The sequence below is a fragment of the Coffea arabica genome, chromosome 2c, assembly GCF_036785885.1.
Source record: "Coffea arabica cultivar ET-39 chromosome 2c, Coffea Arabica ET-39 HiFi, whole genome shotgun sequence".
Taxonomy (NCBI): Eukaryota; Viridiplantae; Streptophyta; class Magnoliopsida; order Gentianales; family Rubiaceae; genus Coffea; species Coffea arabica.
In genome coordinates, this window is record NC_092312.1 from 5,405,333 (window position 1) to 5,421,960 (window position 16,628).

The window sequence follows — 16,628 nt, forward strand, 5'->3', positions numbered from 1 at the left end:
GGAAAAAAAAGAGTAATCAACATTAAAGTAAAATTCTGCAAAGAAGTTATTGGTCTAGATACATCCAAATATGCACGCTATCGATCCAAGGTCACGAGAGTATAATACAGGAGGATTTTCTGTGTATTAGGTATAATATCGGGGGCTTTTTTGTTATTAACCCTAATAATAAAGAAAAAATTTACTGCATAATAAAATCTAGAAAGTTGATGCAGTTAATTGTCGTTAAGAAAGTTGATTAGGTATTGCCGTTGATTCAAACAAGAAAGAGAAAAATATGAACGAAAAGCATGCCCTCTTTGACCGATGCCTTCCGCGTGTAAAGTTCCTGCTTCCCAAGTCGCTTGTCCAACTTGATATGTGCACAGTCAAAACGTCGAACCATTGCACCTTCCACATATATTAATCGTTCGTCTAGTAGACCAGACATATATTGCCTCTCTGGTCTGGCCTCCCTCCATTTCAATATTTCATTCCTTTCCTTTTCTTTGATTTTTTCCCCACATAGACCATCTTTCTCCATTTCTCTTCACAATTCAAACGTACGTACTACTACTACTACTAGACGACATTAGGTTAGATCGGAAACAAGCAATTTTCAGGATTCTTTGGAAGAAATTAAGATATGGGGTTTGCCAAGGACGAGAAATCGAAGCGAGCGTTAAGGTGGATTAAAACTTTTTTCTTCCTCATCACTATGCTGCTCTCGCTTCTCGTATTCTCAGCACCAATTCTCGTAGCTGTCGCGGATGCCCTCCTTCCATCGGCGCTGTTGTCAGCTTCTCTTTCTCCATCGTCTCTTTCCCTCCAAGCCCTCTCTTCTCATCTAAGCAATTACGACTTCCGCTATTCCCTCATCGACATACCCCTCATCTCCCTCATTAGGTCAGCTGTCATTCTATGTAAGTGAAAAAAATGAATCCGAGCAACCATTCAATTTCTTCTTTTATTTTCTTTTTGTGCGATAAAGGTTAATTAATTAATGGTTTCTTAAATTGGGTTTCATTCATGAATAATCATATAGGTGTTTACGGTTTATGCGATGGTCCGAAACTATCAGGAGGGCCGTACTTGAGTATTGCCACCGTGTTTTCGGTGTCGTCTCTGCTTTTCGTGTCGTTCAAGGCTTCGTTCGTGTTTGGCAACGCAAGTGTGAATGGGAGTGGATGTGTTCGGGGCATGGAAGTCGCGTTGTTCGCGTGCTCCTTGGCTCTGGCCGTCGGACACATAGTGGCGGCCTACAGAACGAGTTGCAGAGAGCGAAGAAAGCTTATGGTCTACAAAATTGATATTGAAGCTGTAAGTCATCAATTCCTCCGTCCCTTTCTCCCTGCTTCGCTAAGCAGCAAGCGGATATTTAGCAAATCACTAGGAACCATTTTGTCAATAAACATGGATATCTTAATTTGAATTCATATAAATTGTCATGCATTTAATTTAACAGTGGCAGTGTATAAAAAATTAATTTATATATAAATTTAGAGATGATATCCATCGAATCTTTTCTCTCATTTTTTTTTTTTTACCCCACTTTATATGTTACCATATACATTTCTGTTGCGCGAACATAATGGTCATGTTCGGCTAAAAATGCATTAGACAAAACCAAGAAAAATCTGCAACTTGGCTGGGGTCCACCGTGGTGTAACATGGACCAAGCAACGTTTTGTTGAGTTAGTGGTCGGGGGATGTCCAAGGGATTGAATTCAAGCCGTCTTCTAGATGGCCAATTTAGAAGAAGAATTAAGTCGCCCGCCAATTGCATTATTCATGTCGCCATTTGACTCTGTCCAATTTTGTCTGGTACGAAAACGAGAAAAAACATTTCGTTGATAGAGGCTTTTTATATTATATTTTAAAAAAATTTATTATAACGATTTTGTATGTGTAAGATAAAAAGATAATTAAAAAATAAATTTAAAATTTTTCTTTCATTGGGTCTAAGTGTGATTGAAAATTCTTGTTTTGGGCAGAGTAGAGGAGGGGTTTCATCCCAAATGCTTTTCGTTTTATTTCGAGAGAGTTATAGACTTTTTTTTTTTGCCCTTTTGTGTTTACGAGAATTCTGGCAGATTCGGTTTGCACATTGTGCTTATGCCGGTCTTAGACAACAACAATTTAAATAGTTAAACTGTGCGTAGTTGAAACATCGCTGGCTGCACAGCCTCGAAATCTTTATTGCTACGACTTAGGCCTCCACATAAATCCTCCTTTTTGACTTTTTTCTAGTCGACAAGTGGGGTTTGCTAGGAAATAAATGTTAATCAATTCGAGCCAATCGGTTGATATATTCCGAGCATATATCATGAACGGGTCAGAGATGAACCCGATACAACTAATGGATTCTTTGTTCTAACGCCCAATTGTAACGTGGCTTTGTTTGACAACTAAAAAAGAGAAATGGAATCATCATTGGCTTCCTGCATTATCACCTCACTGCAAAACTCCCCCTACTAAAACTATACATAAAGGAACGGCGATTATTGGTTTTCATCATATTATATTATAATCAGGAAGGAAAAGAAAAGAAAAAAAAAACAAATAGTAGGATTGCTTTAGCATTCTGTCTAACTATATATATATATGTTGTTATTCCCATGCATTCAGGTCTCAGCGTGCAAGAATGGATTCCCAAGAATGGATTACCAAAAGTTACTCCAAATTGAAAGATTGAAATAGTGACAAAGCTGGGTTCTGTTCAATGTTTCTAGTTTCTTGACCAGTTCAAATTTTCCAGCCAGGTTCAGGTAACCCTTAACATTCATGATTTGTAAACAATTAATGTCCATAGGCACACACTCCTGTGTCTGTCACTCTGTCTGGTGGTGCAACTATTTTATAAAATTTCTTGGAGGACCATAGCCCATTTCCATAGGATTGCATGTTCTATCATGTGGAAGATAGACAGCACTTGTATAATAGCTGCTGGCCTAACTGATCATGTGAATCTGCACTATTCTTTTTGGCTTGATTTGCACTTTTATCATTCAACGTGGGATTTCATAGCTAGCTCTGAAATTCTGACTCGGGGTTTTGTACTTTGTACAGGTTATCCGAAGGATGTCTGCAATCTGATGGTCCAAGAACTAGCAAAAGAATTCATCCGATCCGATGTACCATATACTGATGGCATAAAAAGTGTGATTGTATACTGTAATGGCTCGTGTCGTTCGGTTATTGAATATAGAGGCAAAGGACCTCTCAAAAAAAAAAAATATATATATATATATATATAGAGAGAGAGAGAGGCAAATTCAGGATTCAAGACAATTTTGACGTTGTACATGTAGCGTTATCTTCCACGAATTGTTCATAGAGAATCACATATTACTACTGTCTTCAGCTGAAGCATATATATATATATATATATATAACGAAGATCCAAATCAATTTGCAGTGTCAACATTTTTATGAAAGGATTTGATGATTATACGTCGTCGGAAGGGGGGATGAACTGGTTAGAATATTCCTCTTCACAAACCGGATGCACAGCAGCCAATCAACTTCTAGTATAAATTAATGAACAATTCATCAGGATACAACTCTAAAACCGATGATTGTTGCCTGGCATGATTCTTGAGGACAGAGTGACAGAACCATATATTCCATGAGTTCAGTTGATGTCATTTAGCCCTTCATCAACCGAACGGACTCCAGGTTTCTGTCTTCCTTATCTATCCATCGCAGCTGGCACCTATAGCTTAAAAATCAATAGCCAAACAAGTTAAGGATTAGTAAATTCAAACGTACAAATTCTGAAAACCGGGAACAGCCAATACGTTAAGGATTAGTATAAGGATCAGATGAAACATAAAAATTTACTCTGGTGGAATAACTCAGAGAAGTAGACCAAAAAAAATAAAATAAAATAAAATAAAGAAAGAGTAACCACACAACCTGAGAAAGTTGAAACCAAAATTAAGTAAAAAGCTTCATACCTGCGGGGCGCGCGCAAATCAAAGAATGGAAAGGGTACAAATTTCGAGCGCCCCAACTTAGAGTCTGATATTTTCCCAGTCTACCATATTTGCACAGATTGCAAATACTGAATTTGAAGTCCAGCGGTATTTTGTTAAGTTTGATTTAAAAGTTTATGAATTTATGCGTTTGGCAATTTCGCATGACACCGGACGCTCGGAAGCATGTAGTGTGGACGTGTTAATAGCTCTCCGGGGTTTTCGGATTCGGAGATTGACGATAATTAACAATTTGTCGTATGGTATTGATGATCCATAATTGCAAGATTCGTAATAATACTCATTAGTCATTACTCCCTCCGTCGCTGTCGCTTCTCTTCTGGTTTAGTGCTAGTGGGGTGCAGTTTGCAGGGGAATTTCTAAGAATATTATTGGTAAAATTGAAAATTGTCAGAAAAATGTTGTTGTTTGGTGGGGCTTGCCGAAAATGGGGTTGTCACATTTAACGTTTGAGGCTACCAACAAAATTACAATTAATTTGGTTGCTTTACACTTCTATAATTTCTCCCCCCCCCCCCCCCCCCCCCTTTTCTCCCAAGCTTTTGCCGCTCATGCTCTGCCGACACCGACACGGACATGACAGCTACAGCTAATATGGATAAATTTCGTTAGCCTTATTTCTGATTTCTTGGCGGCATTCAGTTTTTTTTTTAAATATTTTTCGTGATGCTGCAAACGGCGCAAATTTGCGGCATCAATTTTTTTCCCCTGGGCGACTACGCACCGTTGATCACATTGATCAACGAACGCAAATTGCGGCCAAAATAATTTTTTTTATGTGAAAAGCAATTTTGGATTACGGCAAGTTTTATTTATTTTTAACTAAAAAAGCAATTTTTTTAAAGTAAAACCTCAAACCTCGATTGCAGCTATAGTTTGCCACCATCCATCCCACCTAATCTACGTTAATCAATGGTTGTGATTGCCATACTTATTATTTCTTTATACGCCCATGCACTAATTTTTTATAAAAAAACTAACACCGCAATTTGAATTTTCGGCATTAGTTTTTCCACCATCTATCCATCACAAAGTTTTTAGATCTACAAATCAAAGTGTAATGATTTAGTCAAAATACATTTTGTAGTCAAAGTAGCACTACTCCAATTATTTGTTAAATTGCCGACAATAACAACTCATGCCTCGTCTTCACGAACAACCTCAAAGTAGCACTACTCCAATAATTATTTGATTTTAAAATTAGGGTTAAAGGGTTTATGTTTATATTAAGCGTTACACTGTGATGGTTTGGAAATTAGGGTTTCATATTAGATAAAATCTTAAACACTAACTCCTAATTAAGCCTAATTTATTATTATTTAAGTTTATATACTAATTATTACATTCTATAAATATTGTTCAATGCTGCATTATTTATCATTATTTAAATTAACATTAATATTTAAAAAATTTTAAAATATGACTTAGGCAAATTTTATTAGTAATTTAACGGCTTACTTGATTATCATCTAAATTTACAAAATTAATATTATTCTAATATCATATATTAAAATTTTGACAATTCTACTTTATAATAGAATTTTAGTAATACGATTCAAGAATTTTGATTTTAAAATTAGGTTAAAGGGTTGCACTGTGATGTGATGGTTTGAAAATTAGGATTTCAGGTAAAACGTTAAACCCTCAAACCTAATTAAGGTTATGTTTTACCAGAAAAAAAAAAACTTCGTCGTGTTTACCTTTTAATAAAAGTTACGTTTTATTAAAAAGTAAAAAAAAAAAAATCACTCGTGAGCGGCGATGCATTAAAAAAACAATTAAGCTAATTCCTTCGCTGCTCGCCATTCCAAAAAAAAAAAAAAAACAAAGCGATCCAAAAATAAATGAAAAGTATAATTATTTTTATTAGAAGCCTCACGTTGCAGATGCGATGATCCCTTTTTCCGGTAAAACCCACCAAACAACACCATTTTTCTGACAATTTTCAATTTTAACGATATTCTAAGAAATTCGCTGCAGTTTGCATATACGAGATATTATTTTGAATATTTATTATAGTATTTTTTATGACGTGACATATATAAAATAAAAAAATATGTAAAAAGATAAAAAAATTAATAAAAAATATATTAATGATGCAAGTAATAATTTTTATATCCAAACAAATATAGTAGTGTTTGGTATTTTGTCTCTTAAATTAATAATCCACCAATTTGCTAGTCTAGTGCTGAATGTTTGTGCACGCTGTACATATTGGTGAGAGAATTGTTTTAACAAACTCATCCATCCATTTCTCTTCTTTTCCTTCCACTTAGAAGCTCCCAAACAGAGGAAAGATTGAACCATTCCCTTCTTTTCTTTCCAAATTCCCCATCCAAACAGCGCGTATCATGGATAGACCTCCCTCTGGGGGAAAAAAAAAAAAGAAAAAAAGTTCAGAACTGTCTAGCGTGCGGAAGCAGCACGACGTCGTGGAGCAATTAGCAACAGCGAAACTGGAGCCGAAGTTGTAAGTTTTGTGGGCGGAGAGCATAGAGCAAGACGGACGACACCCAAATTGGCCGCGAACCAAACAGAGAGGGAGAGGGACACAATGAGATTCAATTTCAACTTCATAGGGCTAGACGATTGTGGTGACGGCCTTGAATCCCTATCTTCTCCCTCTACTTCAACCCCAAAAGAAGATGTTGAATGGCTTCCGCTCCAACACCACCCTATTTTCACTTCCGCTGCCGATGGCGCTCTTCCTCCCTCCTCCTCAGCCTCCTCTAAAACGCTCACGAATCTCTTGGCATGGGATGGAGCCTCGCGCCTCTACTGTTGGGACTCACAAAAACAGTGTCTCCACCGGATTTCTGTTCAGCTTGGCGAGCCTGATCCTAGTTCTATACTCGCCGCTTCTCCTTCTAAGGTCCCTCCCCTTCCGCTCTCCTCCTTCTTTTCCATGCAATTTTTTCAGCTGAACTGATAGCCTTGATATTTATGTGCGTCTACTTATTTTTCTCGTTCATACGTTTTATGCACCGGGGGGGGGGCGTCCAGGTCCGGCGGCTAGGGTTTACTAGCGGTTCGTCGAGGTGGAAAGAATTGAGATGATAAAACGTAATGAGCGGGGAAATTAGAACAGAACACGAACGGAATTGTATTAATTAAATTGTGATGAATTGCTTTTATCATCTAATGAATAGCTTAGGCACTGATTGTACACGTTTAGGAAAGGTTTGGCTGCCTTTCACTAAGAAAGCTCTAGCATGCTTTATGAGAAGCTTGTTATATTTCTTCTAAGAGATCTTAAGCACGTCCGTTCCTTTTTAATTTTAATTGTTTCAGCTGTGTCCTTATGCATTCACGGCCTATTGTTTTTCCCTCTGTGGTTTTTTTTTTTTAAATTATTTTAAAATTTTGGGCATTTTCTGACATGTTACCGCACGATATCCAGTTCATGCTGTACGAGGACGGAAGAGGAGTCGAGTCAGTTCATGATGCTTTTCTTTTTCCTATTATATTGGGGATTATCTGTTTCTGATATATCACGTACTTTCTGAAGGTATTACAAGCAGATGTGCAGCTTAATTACGAGGTCCAGAAAATTTCCATCAATAGGCATGGATCTGCAATGCTCCTATCAGGTTCAGATCGACTGTGCGTAATGTATCTATATGGAAAGACTTCAGTCAAGGACAACATTGTTATCTGCCGGTATGTCATGAACTTCGAGCTTAGAGCAATTCCTCTTCACTGAAATGTTGTATTTCATGACGGTTGTTTTTTACTTTAGGATTTAGGGTGATTCTTGAATCTGTGCCTGGATTCTGTGGTGACTTTGATGGTGTAATGGATACTTAGTTAAATGGGTAACTGATGATTCAGCGTGATACATGCTTCTGGAATCAGAAACGAGTAGAGTCCAGTCGTCTTTGTTATTAGTATCTGGCTCTCAATTGAATGCTGCTCTAAAATGTTACTTGAATATAGTTTTTCAATCAGCTAGTTATGCATGGTAAAAATTTCTGTCACGTGATAACATTTTTCACTTTACACAGGACTGTAACAATAGGGGCAGAAATATACTTTCACAGAAGGAGTATAATCCGCATGTTGCAAGTTTATTGGCACCCTTCCAGTGATACACATCTGGGAATCCTTTCTTCTGATTCAGTATTTAGGTAACCTTTCTTCATTGACAATTATCTCAGTTGCATGTTCCTATTATAGAATACTTGCATTGGTTAAGAATTTTGATTTTCTATCCCTAGCCAAAGAAGTCCATCTAATATTTTTTGGAAAATGATATGTTTGAATGTTACTTTGATGGGACTCAATCTCATTTGGGTAGTCAGTGTTTAGGTGTAGTTTAATAGAAGTATATGTTTAAGGCATGGTAAGCCCTTTCAAACTGGCATAATGGTTTTACAGGGAACCTCATTTATGGTGATTGCTTGTATTGGAGATCTCTGTGAAATTCTGATTCATGCCTGTTACCGTGGCACTATAATCTTGATGAAATCTTAAAATGATCCTTGTTATGTTAAAACGTCTTTCCGTTGGGTTCCCTTTCAAAACTTTGGGGCTGAATTACTGTTGTTAGGATTTATTTTTTTTCCCTGTTAACTGAAGATGTAGAAAATGAGAGGAGGATAGTTTTGATACAGCTAATTCTTACCAATTTCCTAAATTTCAACAATAAAAGGCATAGGCTTTCCCTGGAGTCACTATGCACTTTTTTGAGGAATTAAAGATGCTATTGACTTGAGTTCAGATTATGACATTAATTTTTATATTTTTGGCCTTTTCTTGTTGTGTAAGTCAACAAGCAAACTCATATTAGACAAGTGATGGTCTTCAAATATTATGCCATGAATGTTGCACTTTGAGACTCTTTAAAGCTCTTGGATGTATGTATTTTTATAGCTTTCACATGTTGGAGGCTCACTGAAGAGTGTCATTGCTAAATTTAGTTGACTGGTGGAAAACTAATCTTTCTTATGTACAAAAGATGAAATACACCATTTTACTTTGATTGGTAGAACAAAACTCCGACGTCTAACTGTTAATTTCTGAGAACTCGAAGAAATAAAATTCTGTTTCCTTATATGTAAGATGTCATTCTTGGAATAAAGTGTGTGCAATCCATTGTAGCCAAGTATTTCTCGTCTTTCTCATTTTGACAGTGACTATCTTTCTCTTCCTTATTTGCAGAATTTTTAATTTGTCTATGTCTCTTCAGCAACCAGAACAGGAATACTATTTGCAGCCTGTGAAGTTTGGCAGTTCAACTAGAGCTTCGTCAATCTGCCCTGTTGATTTCTCCTTTGGTGGCAATCATTTATGGGACAGATTTAGTGTAAGTTAAATTCAATTTTCCATTATTTATTGCTTATCTTTTTACATCAAAGGATAAGCAAGTGAAATCGTCTAAACCAGTCTACTAAAGCGAGAAAAGTTAGCATAAAACCATTCAGGAAGATTGTTGCACTACCTTTGTTCTTGGATGTGACAAATACTTGGAGTTGAACCATGTTTGCACCTTTGCAAGCATGTTAATTAATACTCGAGATATGTATGCATCCAACCATCACATAAAATGTTTCTTCTTTGTTTCTAACATTCTTATCACAGTTTCTGATTTTCAAATTTGATTTTTTTTTTCTAATATACAAAATCCTGATTCTTGTTTTATGCTTGAACAAAAATATTTAGATCCTCCAGCTAATTGGTACCATCTATGATTCATGCTCAAGTTCTTTGTGATGTCCAAGATTGTTGCTTCTATCTCTGGCTTTCTTGACGCTCTTTGGACATCATGATCCCTGCTAATCTCTGTCTCAGTAAATGTTCTGTAGTTCTCCCTGCTAATCCCTTTTAGTGATGTTCCAGTACTCTTGTGGCTAGTAATTCAAACTATTTTGTATTACCTTTGTTTCATCTAACTAATTACTTGTTTGTCTCTTGCATATACAATCAAGTGTTGCTAGAGTAGTGATTCTGTTTCTTTATGCATTTGTTACAGCCTTCACAACCCTTATGGGATGTACTTTAAGAGGTTACGTTGGCATATTGATTATTATATTCCATTCTACAGGTTTTCATTTTATTCAGCGATGGATCAGTTTATGTTCTTTGCCCCATTATACCATTTGGAAGGTAATTGCTCATTTATGCTCAACATATCAGTAAATTTAGAGGGAGCCACTAACTTCTTCTCTACTGTGTTTGGCTGAACTCTGCATGATGTGTTAGCATCTGAGCCAGGTTCGTCGCTTGCATGCTTGGTTTGTATTATTGTTATGCAGATCAAGAGTAGTAGATTCTGAATTGCTCATGGAGTTGATGTTTGTTACTTGACGAAATGATCTAACTGTAGAAACACTAATTTCTTGACACACTGTATCGTTGGGATGCTTCTAGTGTTTTTTTTATAATATACTAAATTGTTTGCAATTGTTTAAGTAGTTCTCTCTGGAATGTAATTGAGTAAATTGATGAGATGAAGTTTAATGATTTTTCCCAGTGTTTACAAGAGGGAGGCGTTGCAGGAAATTTATGTTGATGCCAAAACATTTGGGTTCAATTCTACCAACGCAAAAGCTGTTAGTAATATCAATATGGCAATCTCTTGGTTGGAAGCAATATTTCCTGAATTAAGTCAGCAATCTGCTGAAGGTGGGGATTCGTTTGCTCTTAAAGCTCAGCCTTATGCTTTTATTGACTCGTCCATAGTATTGCAGGTATCTTTTCTACCTGTCTAGCTGTCTTTTTTCTCTTGTATTAACCTCTCATCTGCTTATTTATCAGATTTACATAGTTTTGAAAGCTAAGCTTTAACATGTCCTGCATGCTCATCTTCTGTGTGAACTTTCCCCAATTGCTTTTTTTTTTTTTTTTTTTTTTTAAATCATCAACTCTGATTCAGTGTAGTTATCCTTACTGTATTTTACTTGGAATAGACCATAATATTTGGCTTTGTTGCTCGATTAATTCTCTTGTCCGTTCCCCCAGTTTTCTGCTTCTTATTTAGAATTTAAACTTTTGATGTTCCAAGCTTGCATTGAGTAAGATAATTGCGATTGTTTGAGATGCTTTCAATAAAATGAAGCAGGAAATGCGATGAAATGGAAGAAAATACTTTTTCCCTTTCCTTATCAAGCTTTAAGATTTTTGCACCCCCCTCCCCCCCCCCCCCCCCCCCCCCCCCCGCCCCCCCAAAAAAAAAAAAAAGAAAGAAAAACCCTAACAAAATGACAGTTTTTGTTGCCTTTACCTGTTGCCAGAGGGCTGTCTATAGGTTTCTGCTATAAACTATACTAAATAGAATAAAGAGTGGAGATATCAGGAAAAATTTATGTTGGTTAGGACCCACTTAGTTCCACAATCATCTAGGTGGAATGTGAATTGGAACCAATATGTCCACATGTAACTCTCTCATTTGTCCTGGACCAACTACTAAGCTTGCCAAGTAGTAGGTGATGATCGACATAAAATTTCTTGGAGATATCATTCTTTCTGATTGCCATCCATTTCATTTATCTTGATGTTCAAGCCAGGAAGTTTTCATGATGAAGTGTTGTGAATTTTGCTAGTTCTGCTGAGCAAATTGAGCTGACAACAATCATGTTTCTAGGGGCCTCTACGTAATTTTTGTCATGGTGAAAAGAAAGATACTCAAGTTCAGGATGCGGAAGGTCAAGGGCGTGCAGTTAGTTTCCTTTATAACTTAGTTAGCAAAGATTCGGTTTTGGTAATTGCTTGGAGTGGTGGACAACTACAAATAGATGCCTTCGCTGATGAGATCCAGCCAGTCTGGAAAGCTGGTAGTCCTCCTCGTCTTTTTGTTGATTCATGTGACCGCATACTTGGTATTGCTATGATTTGTGAGTCAGTTTCAAGTCATCTCTCCTTTCCGGAGCCTGATTCAACCCTTGATCGTGATGTTTGGATGGGGCATCCACCTCCTTTGTTGAGATTGGCTATTGTTGACTTAGCTTTACCAGGAAAAGGTGGTTCACATATTTCAATGTCTGTTGATCCTCTTATGCCTGAAAGAACATATTGCTTTCATAATGGAGGCATAGATTCTGTTGTCTTGCACTTTCTGCCTTTTTCAAGTCAGTCAGATGGCAAGGATGGGGCAAGGAGAAGTCCATCTGTAAATCCTGTGATCAGTGCCTGCCACGGAGAATCTTCCTCAACACCTTCACTCTGTGGTTTCTTGGCTTTAGCAGATTCATTTGGAGATTCATGGATTGTAGGAGTTACATATTCTCGAGAATGTATTGTGTTAGAGATGGAGACTTGGAATTTGTTGCTTCCCCCAATTGTTGATGAGGAGAAAAACCCTGCTCTTGAGGAAGAAAAACAATATACCAATAGTACAACTATTATTAGCAAGGAACTCCTTAGTGGCCCTAAAGTGGTTCTTCTGCCACCATCATCACCAAATCTACGTTCTGTAACTGCAGACTCAATTGAAGGGCGATCTACTCTTCATCAATACTTCAAACTCTTTCATGAAAATTACATGGAATATGCTTACAAGGTAGCAGCTTATCATGTTGTTTTGCATGTAATGGCCCCATTAGGTGAAACTATAAATTTGGAAGGAAGATTAGGAATATTTTCCTAGGTGTATGTTTATGTTGTTAAGCCTTTGTTCTTTATTGACTTTGTTCGTTAAGAGATATTTATGTTTCTGATGATAATGCCTGGAATATTGACCTATAAGACTACTGTGTTTTCGGAGTTGCTTTAGATGTTGGGTTATCTTATTTCACATCTAAAACCAATAATATTATTGCTCAAATTATGTCACCGATGATCTTCAAAAAGAGCATTTATGATGATCTGCTATATGAGGAAGCAAAGAATCATATTTACTGTATGGTTTATTGTGCCTTGCAAACATTTAAATTTCCTTTTCTAAATAAGAAATGATATAACAGATTTTTAATGTCACCGTTTCTTCTGTAAAAGCAATAGCTTATTGAAAAATGGTATTATTTGGTGTTGCACTGTGAACTTTACAAAGTAGAAGGATAGGCCATACACAGGAAAACTTAAGAAGGTAGACTATTAGTGGTTCATTGTCTTCTTTTGCAAACAATGCAGACATAGTGAAAATTTTCTCCTCTTTATCCCAAGTTGGATTCAGTGAGAATGCTCCCTTGAGCACCCTACTAAGTGTAGAAAGCAACCAAGTGAGAATGCTGATCTTTTCTAGGTTCTACCATGGGCTCTTGGGTGTAATGTTCAAGTTCCCACTACATTCATTTGATTCTAGATTCCTTCAAAATTGGAAACCTGTGTTGAAGATTTTCTGAACGGTGGTTTATGGTATCTTTACTCCCACTCACTTCAAAATGACTGGTTGTTATTCATAGTCTTCCAAATTTGCTAAGTTTTTCTATTTTTGCTCAGCTATGCTGATATAAAATGATAGTTTATACTAGCTGCCAGAAGAATTTTCACATAGGTGAAGGTTCTGAATTTTCAGAAATGCATTAACAAGTATAAGCTAGATTCTTAACTGGCTTTTTATTTTTTAAATGAAGAAATGGTGCAAAGTTGATTCTAGGGGATAATGATCATGTCTCAAGGATATGGGGGGTTGGGACTTTTGCCTTTTTAGTCTCCCTTTTGTCTCTGTGGGGTTTTAACTCCTGTTTTCCTCCATTGACATTTTCTAGGTGTACTTTGAACTCCAGCACCATGCACCTCAGCTGAAGAAGATCATTGACAACCAGCATTCTCGTTTACAGAAAGCAGAACAAAAGCTTTTAGAAGTTGAAGAGAAGCAGGAAAAGTTAGAGAGTCGCATTACCAATGCAGTTCAGCATTGCAATGTCCTAGAAGAGCGCCTACTCAAATTGAGAAACCTGCCTGGGATACACAAAAAACCGCTTTCCAAAGCAGAGCGAGATTTTAAAGCAGAACTAGGTAACCTCAGTTAATGCTTTAAAATATCTTTTCCTCCCTAGCTCTGCCACTTCCTGCCAGAAAACTGATTTTCAGGTGAACAAAGTGTTGTTACTATTCATCTTGGGTTGTCATTATGGTGTAGAATTTGGTCATCATTTATGATATACAGCTTTGAAGTGATTATTCCTTTACCGTTGCATGGATCAAATTCTTTGTTGATACGTTGTCTTATAGACCAATTAAACAATTTTGCAGACAGATATAATGGCGTGGAATTAGATGCATTGCGGTCATCCATTGAAGCTTTGGATGCAAGGTTGAAAAGATTTGAAAATTCTCAACAGGCCAATGTATTGAACCAACATACTCAAGTATCAGGGAAGAGGATGAATTATATGCCAGCAGAGGAAGTATCCAAGCTCAGATCCTCGATTGAAAAGCTTTCACTTGTCAATAATGAGAATACTAAGATGGTTAAACTCATAGAGTCTGCTCTGAGAAACCTTGAAATCAACAGCACTCAATGAGGCATTTGCAGGTCAATTTAGCATCGTTTTGCTGGCTCATTGGTGGTCAAATTGGACAAGTTCAAGCTTGCAATCTACTCAGGGGATGCTGTTTGCTTAGTAGCTAGAACCATCTTTTTGCTACTGCTACCATTGCTTCTGTAAGTGTCAGATATGCAAATTCTTTGATGGTTGCCTGCTGCTCGCACCTGTTGCTCTTGCTGTTTACAACTCAAGCTGAAGCTTGGCAGGCGCGCAAATAATTTTGTGACTAGTTGTTCTTTAACTGAAACTTGTATGTGACATGAGGTTAGAAAAGATTCAGTTAGAGAATTGTATGTGCAGTCTCGTGATATTCTAATGTCAAATGTGGTTCCATTAAAATTTATTGCACCTTTTTAAGGTTCTTTGAGTAATCAATTTGCTAAAAGCTTTACTGCTGTGTTTTTATTTGATAATACAGTGGTTTGCAGAACATTTTGAAAAGTACTTTTTGAGCCATTTTCAAGTCAAAATGAATGTTTGCGGCATACAATCTAATTCTCATAATTTGAATAAAATTATATAGGTCAATCAACATATGTTTCCAGTATGTCGTATATGAGTCCAAATTTTTTATTTAAATACCATATCGCCCCCAATACTTTGAATAGCACCTTTTTTTTCCTTAATTAGCTTACCATTATATGGTTTACACGAGTTGCATTATATATTACTATATATGTGAATTGCCAGCTTAAAATCTATTAATATGACTATTTTTTGAATTTCTTTTATAGGATCTTACGATCCTACGACTCGACAGTTCGATCCTGTGAACCTCAAAATGATCCAAGGTGAGATCCTGATTTTGAGAACTTTGCTTTCAGAAGTTGCATGAAAGTGGTCTGCGCCAGTTTTAGGCAGATGAGCAATTTTTGGTCTACGTTATTGTAGTCAAATATGTCCGCACGTTTTTACGAGTGTTCTACAGCTGCCATGAGAAAGTTTGTGTTACTGGACTCCTCCGAGGATACTGATGGTCTTTCAGTTTTCTTTATGCCTTATTAAGATGCAAAAACCAGAGTGTCTCTCTGCCACAACCATTGAACATCAATCTGCTAGAGATGTTCCGCTTTGGAACTCAGGAATGTTGAGCTTTCAGTTAATGTCGTTTCCTGGGTGTATTTGTTTCATCGGTAATGAAGTTGTGCCTCGGCTACTTCCCTCGTACCTCTTAAGAGTGAAATAAACATTCGAGGAGCACAATGATCAGAGCACGACCACTGAGTAACAAGTTGCACATTCTATGGTACTATTGAAATAAGAATTCTGTAATTTGACGCACTTACTGATAGGGGTGGCAATTCGGATCCAAATCAGGTTGGCGGGTCGGGTTCAGGTCAACCCGTCAGAAAATCTGTTGACCCGAATCCAACCCGCCAACCCGTGACGAGTCAGGTATGCTGACCCGAACCCGAAAATTTCAGGTTGTCGGGTTGGCGGGTCGACCCGAAATGACCCGAAACTTAATTTTAATTTATTAATTTATCACTATAATTTCTAATAAAATCAATTTCTCACAAAACTAATTACATAATCAAGTAATAAAAATTTAAATAAATAATTCCAAACCAAATCTAAAATAAATTAAACACCGTAAAAGTGTTTTATCCCAAACAAAATATAAAATAAATTAAAACAGCATAAAAGTAAAAAATAATATAATATATTATTTGTCCAAATATAATAATTTCAACTTCACACAAATTAAATAAATTCATTTAGGATTAAGTAATTAATGCCTTTGAAAAAAAGAATAACTTAGTTTAGTTAGATAAAATTATTTTTATGTTTATTAAATTATTTTTAATTCGTAAACGGGTCATATCGGGTCATATCAGGTCACCACGGGTTAATCCGAAATTGATCTGTTTTCTTTTCAGGTTCATCGGGTCCAACCCGATTCTGACCCGAATTCCCGAAACCTCAACCCAAACCCATTAATTTCGTGTTAGGTTCGTGTCGTGTTTTCAGGTCGTGTCGAAAATTACCACCCCTACTTACTGAATGGTCCCTTTCTTTTCTTTTTGTTTCTTTTTTTTGGCCAAATGGTCTTTGCCATGAACTTTCTGCTTTGACACCTCGGCATATTTGATACCTTCACAAGTCTAAGTTTTGGACTTGAGATTGATAAAAATGACGAGTTCTCACTTGCCAAATTTTTTGTATCAGCAATTAGCACATTAGTCTCCTTGTTCCCAATCTAGGTCCTTCTGTCATTATTGTA

At 36.7% G+C, this 16,628-nt stretch overlaps 2 protein-coding genes and 1 long non-coding RNA gene across 7 annotated transcripts; 2 read left to right on the forward strand and 1 right to left on the reverse strand.

The window, feature by feature from the left end:
• Window positions 1–394: 394 nt before the first annotated feature.
• LOC113725392 (uncharacterized) lies at window positions 395–3,338 on the forward strand. Of its 2 annotated transcripts, XM_027248536.2 has the most exons (4): window positions 404–902; window positions 1,025–1,299; window positions 2,608–2,747; window positions 3,049–3,338. In XM_027248536.2, exons 1-3 carry the CDS (start codon window positions 626–628, stop codon window positions 2,677–2,679), a joined length of 624 nt encoding a protein of 207 aa, XP_027104337.1. In that variant the 5' UTR covers window positions 404–625; the 3' UTR covers window positions 2,680–2,747; window positions 3,049–3,338. The 2 variants fall into 2 exon arrangements, with proteins under 2 accessions (XP_071929928.1, XP_027104337.1); XM_072073827.1 differs by lacking the exon at window positions 3,049–3,338 and having other exon boundaries at window positions 395–902; window positions 1,025–2,662.
• LOC140034940 (uncharacterized) lies at window positions 3,261–4,099 on the reverse strand. The gene is made up of 2 exons (XR_011838837.1): window positions 3,939–4,099; window positions 3,261–3,694 (listed from the first exon to the last, which is right to left on the reverse strand). It is a non-coding gene; the product is annotated as an uncharacterized lncRNA (long non-coding RNA).
• Window positions 4,100–6,237: 2,138 nt separating this feature from the next.
• Window positions 6,238–15,685, forward strand: LOC113725393 (nuclear pore complex protein NUP88-like). 4 transcript variants are annotated; one of them, XR_003457324.2, is made up of 10 exons: window positions 6,239–6,849; window positions 7,486–7,637; window positions 7,982–8,104; window positions 9,138–9,282; window positions 10,021–10,082; window positions 10,450–10,666; window positions 11,560–12,474; window positions 13,622–13,871; window positions 14,109–14,520; window positions 15,139–15,685. XR_003457324.2 is itself a non-coding variant. In XM_072073829.1 (10 exons), exons 3-10 carry the CDS (start codon window positions 7,555–7,557, stop codon window positions 14,378–14,380), a joined length of 2,067 nt encoding a protein of 688 aa, XP_071929930.1. In that variant the 5' UTR covers window positions 6,725–6,849; window positions 7,378–7,409; window positions 7,486–7,554; the 3' UTR covers window positions 14,381–14,775. The 4 variants fall into 4 exon arrangements, 2 of the variants coding, with proteins under 2 accessions (XP_027104338.2, XP_071929930.1); XM_072073829.1 differs by lacking the exon at window positions 15,139–15,685 and adding an exon at window positions 7,378–7,409 and having other exon boundaries at window positions 6,725–6,849; window positions 14,109–14,775; XR_011838838.1 differs by lacking the exon at window positions 15,139–15,685 and having other exon boundaries at window positions 6,238–6,849; window positions 13,622–13,946; window positions 14,109–14,177.
• The last annotated feature ends 943 nt before the right edge of the window (window positions 15,686–16,628 follow it).